The sequence below is a fragment of the Lissotriton vulgaris genome, chromosome 9 (genome assembly GCF_964263255.1).
Source record: "Lissotriton vulgaris chromosome 9, aLisVul1.2, whole genome shotgun sequence".
NCBI classification, from domain to species: Eukaryota; Metazoa; Chordata; class Amphibia; order Caudata; family Salamandridae; genus Lissotriton; species Lissotriton vulgaris.
The window spans coordinates 608,913,554-608,926,862 of NC_141697.1; the positions used below are offsets into that span (position 1 = coordinate 608,913,554).

General features: G+C 48.8%; 1 protein-coding gene across 1 annotated transcript in view; it reads right to left on the reverse strand.

The window, feature by feature from the left end:
• Positions 1-13,309, reverse strand: part of SPTBN4 (spectrin beta, non-erythrocytic 4) — a 1,634,043-nt gene that overhangs the window by 1,486,813 nt on the left and 133,921 nt on the right. The window contains exon 2 of the mRNA XM_086938242.1: positions 6,512-6,675. Coding sequence (XP_086794368.1) covers positions 6,512-6,656 — 145 coding nt within the window. The 5' untranslated portion in view covers positions 6,657-6,675. The remainder of the gene's footprint in view (positions 1-6,511; positions 6,676-13,309) is intronic.

Consider the following 13,309-nt stretch of genomic DNA (forward strand, 5'->3'; position numbering starts at 1 on the left):
GGCCAGAATCAAGGTGGTCAGAAGAAAGCAGACCAGAAGGGTAAAGATTCTAAGGGGGAACAAAATGACCAGAAGTCTTCGACAGGTCCCCAACAACCCAAAGAGGGTGGGGGTCAGGCTCCCCAAAAGAAGAAAGAAGGCCAATCCAAAAGATGGTGCCAGTACTGTAAAAGTAAATCTCACTGGTTTAGTGAGTGCACCAAGAAAGGAGGAGGGCAGACTCCTGCCACTGAAGCCCCTAAGGCACCTGTGCCCCCTAGTACAGTCAGCAGTGGTAGTGCGCCTCCCAAGGGTTTAGTAGGGTTAACCCTGGGTTCTGAGGGGCGTGACAACTTAGTTGGCACACTCACTCAGGCTGTCCTTGTCAGTACAGGGGACGTGGACGTGTCCCCTGACGTAAGCCCCAATACTTTGGGCAAATACCGACAGACGCCTTTCATAAATGGAAAGATGGCTCAGGCCTATAGGGACACTTGTGCCAGCATCACCATGGTGACGCCTAACTTTGTGGACCCTGGACAGATCATGCCAGGTACAGAATTCCTGGTGACCAATGCAAGCAATGTCACTACCAATCACAGTATGGCAATTGTAGCTTTCTCCTGGGGAGGGGTAACTGGCCAAAAGAAGGTTGTAGTTAGTCCAGACCTCCCAGTGGATTGTTTGTTGGGCAATGATTTGGAGTCATCACAATGGTCAGAAGTGGAGCACCGGACTCACATGGAAATGTTAGGTTTGCCAGCACATGTGTTCGCTGTGACTAGGTCACAGGTCAGGAAATGCCCCACTGAACAGGTGCTGGATCCTGGAACAACGGACCAGACACCTCCCAAGAAAAAGAGCGGTAGGGTTAAGGCTGCGCCTTCCCCCTTGCCCCAGGTCGTGGATCAAGTCTCAGAGGAGGCTGACCTACAGGAATTGAGGGAAACTGAGCCTAGGGAGTTCGAACTTGATCAAGTTGAATTCTTGGGCTCAGGGGGACCCTCAAGGGAGGACCTGGGGAAGGACCAGTTAGACTGCCCTTCTCTTGAACCCCTCAGACAGCAGGCTGCTGCTGAGGCTGCTGGGAACGCCACAGGTACCCACAAGGTATACTGGGAAGATGGACTCCTGTACACTGAGTCAAGAGACCCCAAGCCTGGCATGACCAGGAGGCTGGTCGTACCCTTGTCTCAGCGTGGTTTCCTACTTACCTTGGCCCACGAGATTCCCTTAGCAGGTCACTTAGGCCAGACAAAAACGTGGGACAGGCTTGTCTCACACTTTCACTGGCCTCACATGAACGAAGATACCAAGGAGTTTTGCCGCTCCTGTGTCACTTGCCAAGCCAGTGGTAAGTCAGGTGGCACGACAAAGGCCCCCCTTATACCAATGCCTGTGGTGGGGGTGCCCTTTGAACGGGTGGGGATCGACATCGTCGGTCCCATGGAACCACCGACAGCATCAGGGCACAAGTTTATACTGGTGGTAGTGGATCATGCCACCAGGTATCCTGAAGCTATTCCCCTTAGGACCACTACAGCTCCTGTTGTGGCAAGAGCCCTAGTTGGAGTGTTCTCCAGAGTGGGCTTCCCTAAGGAGGTCGTCTCCGACAGAGGTGCAAACTTTATGTCGAACTGCTATGTGGAAGGAATGTGGTGTCAACTACAAGTTCACTACACCCTATCATCCACAATGCAATGGGCTTGTTGAGAGATTCAACAGGACCCTAAAAGGGATGATTCATGGACTACCGGAAAAGCTTCGGCATAGATGGGACGTCCTGATCCCCTGCCTCTTGTTCGCCTACAGAGAAGTCCCACAGAAGGGGGTTGGCTACAGCCCTTTTGAGCTTTTGTACGGGCATCCTGTAAGAGGACCCCTGTGTTTGGTGAAGGAAGGATGGGAGAGACCTCTCAAAAAGCCTGCAGCCAACATAGTGGACTATGTGCTTGGCCTCCGCTCGCGGATGGCTGAATACATGGAAAAGGCATCTGAAAACCTTAAGGCCAGCCAAGAACTCCAAAAAGCTTGGCATGACCAAAAGGCTGTCTTGACTGTTTATCAGCCCGGACAGAAGGTGTGGGTGTTGGAGCCAGTGGCCCCAGCAGCACTCCAGGACAAATGGTCCGGGCCCCACACCATCCTGGAGAAAAAGGGAGAGGTCACCTACCTGGTCGACCTGGGAACTCCCCGGAGCCCCCACAGGGTGCTTCATGTCAACAGGCTAAAAGCATATGTCGACAGGAAGGACATGAGTTTGCTCATGGCCCTAGATGAGGGACAGGAAGAGGAGAGTGACCCTCTCCCCGACCTGCTCACTCAGAATCCTGACGATGGCTCGGTAGATGGTGTTGTCTTTTGTGGCAGCCTCTCCGAACATCAACAGAGCGACTTTAAACAGGTTCTTCAGTCGTTCCGACATCTGTTTTCTCTAACACCCAGTCAGACCGATTGGTGCACCCATGAGGTTGACACTGGTGACAGCTTGTCCGTCAAGAGTAAGATCTACAGGCAGCCTGATCACGTTAGAGACTGCATCAAAAGTGAAGTGCAGAAAATGTTGGAGCTGGGAGTCATTGAACCCTCGGATAGCCCTTGGGCTAGTCCCGTAGTTCTAGTGCCGAAACCTCACACCCAGGGTGGTAAGAGAGAGATGAGGTTTTGCGTAGACTACAGGGGTCTCAATGCAGTCACTAAGACTGACGCCCACCCAATACCAAGGGCAGACGAGCTTATCGATAGATTGGCTTCGGCCAACTACTTAAGTACGTTTGACCTGACAGCTGGGTATTGGCAAATCAGGTTAGCTGAGGACGCCAAGCCTAAAACCGCATTTTCAACCCCTGGTGGGCATTATCAGTTCGTGGTGATGCCCTTTGGTCTGAAAAATGCACCTGCCACCTTCCAAAGGTTGGTGAATCAAGTCCTTACTGGGCTGGATGACTTCTGTGCGGCGTATCTTGACGATATTGCTGTCTTTAGCTCCACCTGGGAGGATCACCTGGTCCACCTGCGGAAGACGTTAGAGGCGCTGCAAGCAGCAGGCCTCACTATCAAGGCCACCAAGTGCCAGATAGGGCAGACACAGGTTGTATACCTGGGCCACCTTGTAGGTGGAGGCCAGGTTCAGCCACTGGAGAGCAAGATACAGTCAATCAGGGACTGGGCTCCTCCAACCACCCAGACTCAGGTTCGAGCTTTCTTGGGCCTGACTGGTTACTATAGGAAGTTTGTCAGGAACTATGGTTCCATCGTGACACCATTAAATGAACTGACAAGTAAGAAAATGCCAAAAAAGGTTCAGTGGACAGCGAGCTGTCAAAAAGCATTCGATGACCTAAAGCAGGCCATGTGCACGGCGCCTATCCTCAAGAGTCCGGACTACTCCAAACCATTCATTGTCCAAACAGATGCTTCTGAGTTGGGTGTGGGAGCTGTTCTATCTCAACTGAATTTTGATGGTCAAGACCAGCCCATTGCTTTTATAAGCAGAAGGCTGACCCCTAGAGAGAAGAATTGGTCAGCTATTGAGAGGGAGGCCTTTGCTGTGGTTTGGGCCCTGAAGAAGCTGAGGCCATACTTGTTTGGCACTCACTTCAAGATTCAGACCGACCATAAGCCCCTCTTGTGGCTAAATCAGATGAAGGGTGAAAACCCCAAACTGCTTAGGTGGTCCATTTCCCTACAGGGGATGGACTTCACAGTGGAACATAGACCTGGTACTGATCATGGCAATGCCGATGGGCTCTCCAGATATTTCCACTTAGAACAAGAAGACTCACCTGGTCAAGGTTAGCTTATTGTTCCGACGTTTGGGGGGGGGTCATGTAGGAGAGTAGGGTCTGCAATCCTATGATCACCCAGATTTTTTGCTTTTGTTTCACTGGTTTACGACTTTCTCTGGCTGTGGGCCTGCCAATCAGACCCACAGCCTGGCTGTTCTCTTTCTAAATTACGATATGTACCCTAGGTGCATTTACCAATTGGTACTGGGCCACCTTATCAGACCCTGTAACTCAGGGCATAGGTGTACCCAGGGCCGCCAGGGGCTGCAGCATGTATTATGCCACCCCTGGCTGGCCTCCTAAATTTGACACAACTGGCTGCATGACAGCTGGGGCGAAGTCGTGTAATCACCCTTTGCTTTAGGTATAGTAGCTCTATATCTAACCATACAATGGACACCCGAGTTCCTATCAGTCACTCCTATGGCAGGCCTTGACAATCCTGAAGGCAGAGTGCATGGGCTCGTGTGAACTGTGTTCTGGCCCGAGCCGAGCCGGTTGCAGCTTGCGGAGAAAAGACCCAATGGCTGTTCCATGATAACGCGTACCACATCGGTAACTTCGGTGTCGCGTTATCAAGACATGTCGAGTAAGGTGTCATACGAATCGGGGTGCTGCCCTCTCACCAACCCTGGCGACGAGGTTAGCATTCCGCCCTTCTAGAGGGACACGACATGTACGTAACTGTGAACCCCGGTTAAAGTTAACGAAAGCCTCAGCTCCACAAAATGGATGCTGCCACCACAGTAACGAGTCTGACCTCCTGCTGCTGGGAGTCCTTCCAGCGAGGAACGCTTGGACAAAGGGTTTCCTGTCAAGGGCGGTGTTCGCACCGTCCCAGACAGGGTTTGTGTATTCTGGGTAGGTAGGGCTTTTGCGAGAAGGTGACTGCGGAGTGGCACCCCGATGCTCACTACGCATCTGCCGGTTAGAACCAGTTCCAGGGGCGACAGCCCTGGCCTGGGGAAAGTCCGGCAGGGGAGAGGGGTGTAACTACCCCCCTTCCTGGTCCCACCCCTAGGGCAGGACCTAGTCATGTACCCACCCCTTCCTTTAGGATAAAGGCGGGAGCGGGGACCCTTCCAAATTAGATCATCTTTGAATCAAGAACTACTTTCTACGAAAGGACACTCAAGACTCTTCTCAAGATTTCTCCCTTGTGACTAAGGAGTAGTCACCCTGCATCAGCGGGCACCATCTAAGAACTCTGCGGTTTGCTGCAAGTCCTTCCTCAAGGAATCCGACGGCCCAGCTCGACGAGAACCGGCTTCCCTGGCACCTCTGACCTCTACCCACGTCATCAGCTCAGCTGTGATCTGTGGGTGCGACGAGACCTCGAGGGACCGGCCATCATCAGAACCTGCACGCTCTTAAAACCAGCACGACCATCGAGGTAACTCTCTGGTGAGTGCTCTGGGGTCCGAGAAGCCCCGGCCCTGAGCCGCTCCAGCACCGAAGTGCAGTCTCCCAGCATCTCCACGATCTGCGTGGGGGCCCTTCTGCTCGCTGCTCAGCACGTTGTCTGGTCACTAGCCGCTGGCTTGTGTCCTTCCTTGACGACGATCGACAAACATCACTGCTGGTCTGGTTGCTCCAGACTGGCCCTTGCTTCCATCTTTTCGAGAAGCACCCCGGGCCCTCCTGGTCCACTCAAGACGCCATCTTAGGCCCACCACGTGGCCCTGAGGTTTGCCAAGGCTTGTTGCCCCATCCTGGGCCCAGCGACGCCGACAGCATCATCCTTCGTGGGACAGCTCGCACCTCCACCGTGGTCGCCGACAACGCCTCCTGGTCCGTGAGACTGCAGAGCCTAGCGTCGCCCACTCACCTGGTCGAGGTGACGGCCAACCGGTGCCTTCCTGGTACCCTCTGACTACTGGCTAGTAGTACGAACTTGGTCCCCTCTGCTTTCAGGTTTCATCAATCTCCGATCCAGGCTTGGATCTCTACGAACTATTCATCACTGGTCGCCGGCCAGCAACTCCTTTTCTTCCGGCTCCTGGCTCGTCAGCGAAGACCCCGACGCCTGTAAGACTTGTGCAGCCGCAGCCCTCGTGGCTAGGTAACTCGGCATTTCGGTGCCTGCATAGCCTCTTTACTCTAGGGTCCCGAGTCCCTCGCTTCCGACTTGCCTTATCGGGTCCGCCCGAGACCTTAACCTTTCCGTGTCCTCGGACACTTGTTTTAATTGTGCACTTGAAGTATTTGCTAAAGAGATTTGGTTTGTGCTTAGTACCCTGTCCTCATAAAGAGTACAGGGCTGTTGTGATTCTTAATAAATATACTGTTTATTTTCATAACACTTGTGTGGTGTCCTTTCACTGGGTGTTCAAGGGGTACATGTGTGGTAAACAGCTGGCTTAACGCGCCCTCTCGAGTCTTTAGCCTTAGACTGCTCGTATCCACGCTACTAGGATAGCTGGTCTATAGGTTGACTTACAACCAAACACCATAAGGGTCGTTGGAACGATACATAGCGGTCGCTAGAATAGCGAACGTTGCATATCGGGCCAACTTCTCACAATAACCAGTTGCATTAACCTACCAGTCCACAAGAGTATGGAAATGGAAAGTTTAGGACTGGAGCATTGAGTCCAGGTTGACATGGAGTCATCCGGTTACTTTACAGACACGGATACAAACATAACGTAAAAAGGGTAATCAATAAGGATATCAGGAATGAAACTAACAATCTCAATGGCTGACACACAAAAGAATGTATCAAATATAACTTTTTGAAATACCAGATAAGGCCTTGATCCTGGAGCATTCAAAAAGCTTGGATGTAGCTGTACATTCATCCCAGATGTGATCTGTAGTTTCCCAGTTATTGTTGTTGGGCTGTTCCTGCACCTCCATGTTATCCAGTTCAGCTGTGACAGTCGCCATTTTCACATCTCATTGGTGTCTGTTGGAGAGTCAGAGAAGTGCAAGGGTTAGGGTCTGGTATTATGGAAAAACGTTACTTATTTTAGTGCATCATAACACAGTTAAGGCTGCTTCAAAGTGCATAAACAAGATATGATTAAAACTCCCAACTATTTTTGTTTCAAATGGAAAAGCTGAGGTATAAGCAAGTTTAGAGAGTCCACATGAAAGCGAAACTGAAAACCAAATGCCCCTTTATTTAGAAAAGTAACTTCCTGGGGCACTAAAACATGTTTCTAAACATGTTGCTTAAGAGAGCTCACTTTTCTATCTCACAAATGTTACTATTGTCTTTGATTGTTGAATATCATAAAGGTAAGGCCTGATTCACTTGTTCCTGAACCATCTGAATTTGTCCTTCATTTTGTACCCCAGTGACTGTCTTTTGTGGCCGGAAGCGAGGAGAAAGTGAATCAATTAGCTTTTAATAAACGTAATGCAGGTGTTACTAATTTTCATTTCAAATCAAAGAAGGTAAGCAGATTTAATGTCCAATTAATTTCCTAAAATATACTTCTATGTGTATTTCGCGAAATTCATAACTCGAATCAATGATCCTCGTCTAGATGGAAATCTACCTCCACTGAAGCTTCTCTTTATGTGAAACAGGTGGTCAGGATCTTCCTAAACATTGAATGAGCTAACTGGACCTGGAACCACAGCTGGAATGGAGCATATATTTACCACAGATGTTTATATTGAGAGATTTCATACCGCCAGAGCTCTTAGGAACGAAGACCTATCCGCGGCACTGGGGAGAGGCGACAAAAGTTACCTGCCACTAGCATCAGAAGAAAGGATTTTAACTAAAGAATATTTCCAACAGTTGATACTTTTAAAGGGGAGATACCAGGTTAGGTTACTTTTTTTAAATCCATATACAACTCAGAAAGAGCAGGAAGACTTTGGCCCGCAAAGCCAAAGATGTAGCTTAAGTCTGATATCTGCTTGCTCCAAGAAGTATGAAAATGGACCGACTAGGTGGACCAGGTGCTCTTTTTCTGCCACCGCTTTCCATGGGTCATGTAAGATTGATGTTATGGTGAAAGTCAATCAAGCTATGAATGAATATACTGATGGATCACGCCTCAGAATACCACCTGGGATGGAAGACATTTGGGGATCTCCCCCCACATGCATCAACCTATTTAGGAAGTGCATACGGTGCGAATCGGTAAATTCGGCCGTTTGCGCTTCCTAAATACGTTTTTGGGATGCATGAAACAATTTTTCAAAATTCGTTTTTTTTTGCATTTCCTAAAAATGCGAATGCATTTAAGGAATCGCATTTTTGCGATTCCTTAAATGCAATGCATCATTTTAAAAAAAAAGCGAATTTTGAAATAGGAAGTGCAAATTAACACGAGGTTAACCCTCGTGTTTTTTTGCGAAATTGTTTAAAAAAGCACAAAAATGCATTTTGAAAAGTGTCATGTTACAGACACACATGTCCTTAGGACATGTGTGTGTGAAACATGCACTTTAAAATACATTTCAGGGGTGCAGGGGGGGGTCCTTTAGACCCCCCTCTGCACCCTTGCAATGCATCAACAAATTGCGATTTCCTAAAAAAAGAAATGCAAAACAGCATTGATTCCTATGGGCCTCTAGGCCCATAGGAATCAATGTAATGCCATTCCTTAATTGCGATTCGCAATTAAGAAATCGCAAATTCCGAAATTTATGAAATCCTAAAAAATGTTAGGATTTCTTGATGCATAGGATTTTGCAATTCCTAAATAGCGATTCCTTAATTTTCGTTATTTAGGAAATGCAAAATCCTAGATTGATGCATGTGGCCGTTCGTGAATAATTTTCTTCTACCCTGATAGGCAAGCAGGGGAGTGTGGCAGGGTAAAGAAAGTCAGTAAATGCTATGTATTAGAACATTCCATTATTGAGAGTAGCTCAGTCGTAATAATAGAGGATTTGCAAAAACAACAATGACAATAAAAATTATGAATAGTCACTAAACAACAGTATTGAAGTTCCTAATCCTTTTGCAGGTATTGCCATCACACTCCAACTGCCAGCAAAAACATCTGTTAATTCCTGTTATGTATTGCAACAATAATTGTCGATAATTAAATACAACTCGCCAGTACAATATGTGGTAACCCGAATACTGTACATCTTTAGTTCTCAACAGCACATTAGGGTTAAGTAAATATGGATGCAGGCCTGTAAACACGACTAGAAACTTGTAAAAGTCAAATGGCTAAAATGCTGGGAATAGGTTGCCCCCCTTGGAAGACACTGGCTCGTCCAGGCCCCAAAATGAGCTATCTTGAAATAATACAAACCATCTCCTGAGTGACTGACATAATCGGGCTCCATAGGTGTCCTCTTTATTTAGGAAGTTTTCTATAGCTCTGTCAAGACCCGGAGGTAGCAGAGCGCTTTACAGTAATAGAATGACAAAAATCTGTATAAACATATGCATAACATAAACAAACATGAACATAACATATGTAAGGTATAAGCATTCAAAGATTGACATTGTAAGCGGAACATGGGTGAGTTGCCGAGCTTCTTTTGGTTATGGGATTCACTGTAGTCACATAGTTCAGGGGTTGCTTGCTGACCCCGGTTATCCGCAGCCAAGGGAGCGGATCAGGAACAAGGATTTGAGTTGCCTTTTGAATTCCACAAAAGAAGGAATAGTTCTGATGTGCGGGGGGGATGGAGTTCCAGATTTTGGGCGGCGTTACCAGTGAAGGAGCAGTCCGCTGTTCTTTTCTTTCTGGTTTTGGGTAGGATGAGCAGGAAGGAGTTAGAGCTTCTCAGATTCCTGGCTTGGCCTGCTTTTTTGAGTTTATTTGCCAGGTATTCGGGTTTGCCGGTATGGAGGGCTTTGTGTGTTAGGCAGGCCGTTCTGAAGTTACTACGCATTTCTACTGGGAGCCATTTGAGTTCCTTGAGTGCTGGGGAGATGTGATCCGATTTTCTGATGCCGGTAATCATTCTAGCTGCAGCATGTAGTGTTGTTTTGATCGGTGCCAAGTTCGATTTCGGGATGCCTGTTAGGATTGCATTCCCATAGTCTAGCCTTGACAGTACCAGAGATTGAGTGGCTAGTTTGAGATCCTTGTTAGGAATGTAGGGTTTGATCTTGTTCAACAGTCTGAGGTCAAAGAAAGCACCTTTGGCTGCATTCTTGATGTGTTTTACCATGTTTAGTTTGGGGTCTATGATGATGCCAAGAGATTTAACAGAGTCGGCTAGAGTAAGATTTCCTTTAAGCGCATCAATAGCTTTTAGCCATTCGGTGATTTGCGGGTTGTCTTCCTTGTTCGAGATGAGGAGTGTCTCAGTTTTGTCTGGATTCAGTTTCAAGTGATTGTTTGTCAGCCATTGTTGAACATCTTTCAGGACAGCATTTAGTCTATGTATGTCAGTGAGAGAGGAAGTTTCCAGATATATTTGTGTATCGTCCGCGTAGAGAGTGGTTCCATATAAATGTTAAAGAGCTGGGGCGAGAGCACCGAACCTTGGGGGACGCCCTTATTGACCTGTTGGATTTCGGAGGTGAAATTCTTGATTTTTATTATTTGTGTTCGGTTGTGTATGAATGAGGAGAACCATTTGAGAACTACTTCGCCGAGGCCTGCTCTTTCTTGAAGAGCCTTGGTGAGGAGTTTGTGATCCACCGTATCAAATGCTGCAGAAAGGTCAAGGAGAATGAGGAGGCAGCATTTGTCTGAATCCAGAGATCCGTGGATATCGTCTATGATATTCAGCATCGCTGTTTCTGTGCTGCATCCTTGTCTGAAGCCAGACTGGAGGGGGTCTAGGAGATTGATGTTGTCCAGATGGTGAGTCAGTTGCAGGAGTACACATCGTTCCAATGTTTTGGCTAGTAGAGGGAGGTTAGATATTGGTCTGAAGTTGTTCAGGTCTATTGAGTCAAGACCTGGTTTTTTCAGCAGGGGGGTAACTTGCCCAATTTTTAGGCAGTCAGGGACCACTCCGTTTTTTAGGGAGCTGTTTATGATTTTGCCCCATATAGGTGCAAGAGAGTGTTTCATGTTCATGATTAGTGAGAGAGGAATGGGGTCAGAGATATGAGCTGATGGTTTGGAGGACGAGATCAGCGAGATTATCTCTGCACGACTACCAAGTGGTTTCTTGGTGCTGAAGGATGCAGGACCCAGGAGGTAGAGGTGCAGATACTAGGGCGAGAAAGCTTGCATAAAGAGGAAGGTTTTGAGTGCCTGGCGCACACCCAGTTTTTTCTCCTTAAGGTCGGCCTTAAACCATCTGTTTGCATCGCGGCCGCGCCTAATTCTGACGCGCCTAAAGGGGGGCCACTTGATCACATGCTCTAGAAAGCTATTTATTGATGGTGGCTGCTTGGGCTGATGGAGTAAATTCCTCAAGGACGGGGCAGGAAGCTAAAAGAGAGGAGCAGAGAGTGGGCATGTCTACTTTGTTCCAGATATGAGCCCAGGTGTTCTTGGGAAAGGAAGGTTTTTTAGCAAGACTTAAGTCGAGGAAAAATGAAACCAGAAAGTGATCAGACCAAAGGCAGGGCGTGACAGTAGGGGCCGTGACTGGGACATTAAGTGCCCAAAATCTTGTCTAGGGTATGCCCTCGAACATGGGTGGGTGTGTGGACATGTGACACAAAATTTAACTAAGGAGGAGTTCAGTGAAATCTTTTGACATGGCGTCTTTCGCGGGGTCAGATGGCCAGAAATTGAAGTCCCCGAGCACTAAGACAGATGAGTTATTTACTGCCAACGTAGCTAACAGCTCCTGAATGCCAGAAATAAAGTAGGGCATTGGCTGGGGGGGCGATAGATTAGAACACAGGTGATAGGGACTTGGAAAGAGGCAGATCGCACCACCAGACAGTCGACAGCCGTGATAGATGGGGATGAAAGCAATTGGAAATGGAGACCAGAGCGAATGATGAAGGCGACACCGCCTCCCGCCCTCCCAGCCGGCCGGTCGGCGCGTAAGGCGTAATAGGAGGAGGGGAGGGCCTCTAGCACATTAGGCAATGAATCAGAACAGAACCAGGTTTCTGTCAGGAATAAGAGGTCGGGTTTGTGGGAGTCTAAAAAACAAATAATTCAAGGTGGTGTTTAACTGCCGATCTGGTATTTAAAAGAAAGGCTGAGCGGGACTTCGTCCGTGGAGCAGGGGAGCAGGGAGGGGGTGGGGGGGGGGGGAAAGTTGTACTGTTAAAGTTTAAGTTATGGTTATTGGTCATCACTAAGTTTGCACGAGGCACAGTTACATTGCTAGCCGTCAGCGCCAGGTACCCCGGCACACAGCTCACCACACTGGCTCTACCACATTACTGCATATTGGCAACATGGGTCATAAACCCAAATGGCACAACAAGCACGAGCAGCACCCACTGAGGGCGCCCCTGTAATGACAATGGTGCCTCCACTGAAACTGCTTACATGGAACGTCAGGGGGCTGGGGGATAAAATTAAGCGCGGTTTGGTACTGCAAACCATCAAACGCCATAGGTCTGACCTGGTCCTGCTTCAGGAAACACATTTGGCGGGGAACACCTGCAAAGCACTGAACAGGCGTGGCTACACCATGGCAGTACACGCTGAATTTACCACAGGCTCCAGAGGCACTGGGATACTCCTCAAGAAAAACTCATCCTTTTTGGTTACTAGCCACAAGACGGACGACCAGGGGCCTTTTGCGGCACTCTCTGGCCAGTGGGAGGGGAGGACCCTAAATGTGGTATCTGTGTACATCCCCCCGGCGCTACATTCTACAGCACTGCCAGCTCTTGGGCAGTTTCTCATCGACCTCCCGGAGGGTGATATGAACATTGGGGGGGACTTCAATGCTATAACAGACCCCTTACTAGACACCTTTCCCATACGAGATCGCCAGAGGGGGACTGCCACGCTTCCCGGATTCCTGACTGCCCTGGGACTCACGGATGTGTGGCGTCATCTGAACCCCACGGCAAAGCAATACACACACTATTCCGCCCCCCACGATAGCCTTTCACGCATTGACTTCTTCTTCTTTCTAGGGGTGGGACTGGGTTCCATAGACAAGATGGAAATTCTACCGAGAGGCATTTCTGACCATTCCCCGATATCCCTTCACCTTACTACCAGAGAACAAAAGCGTGCTAGAATGTACCCGATATATCCCAATTATCTGCAGATTCCTGGTGTTAGGAAAAAACTTAAACTAACTACGACACACTACTTTAGCGAAAACACGGGCTCGGTCACCTCACCTTCGGTGCTCTGGGAGGCGTACAAAACGGTCCTACGCGGGGCATCCATATCGGCAATCACTGGGCAAAAAAGGGAATCTAGGGCTGAACTTGCAAATTTGGAATTGGCACTGCACACAGCGCACACTGCCCACATGACAGACCCCACCCCTGTCACCGCGCATGAGTTACAGCTCCGACAGCAGCAGCACCAAGCGCACCTCACCACGGTCACTAGGGGGCACCTAGCCAACACCGCACACCGCATATATGATGTGGGAGATAAGGCAGGGAAAATGCTGGCGTGGTTGGACAAGCGGGGCGGCAGTAACAAGGGCATACAACGCCTATATGATGCTGAGGGCCAGCTGCAGATTCACCCGGAACGAATAGTACACACCCTAGC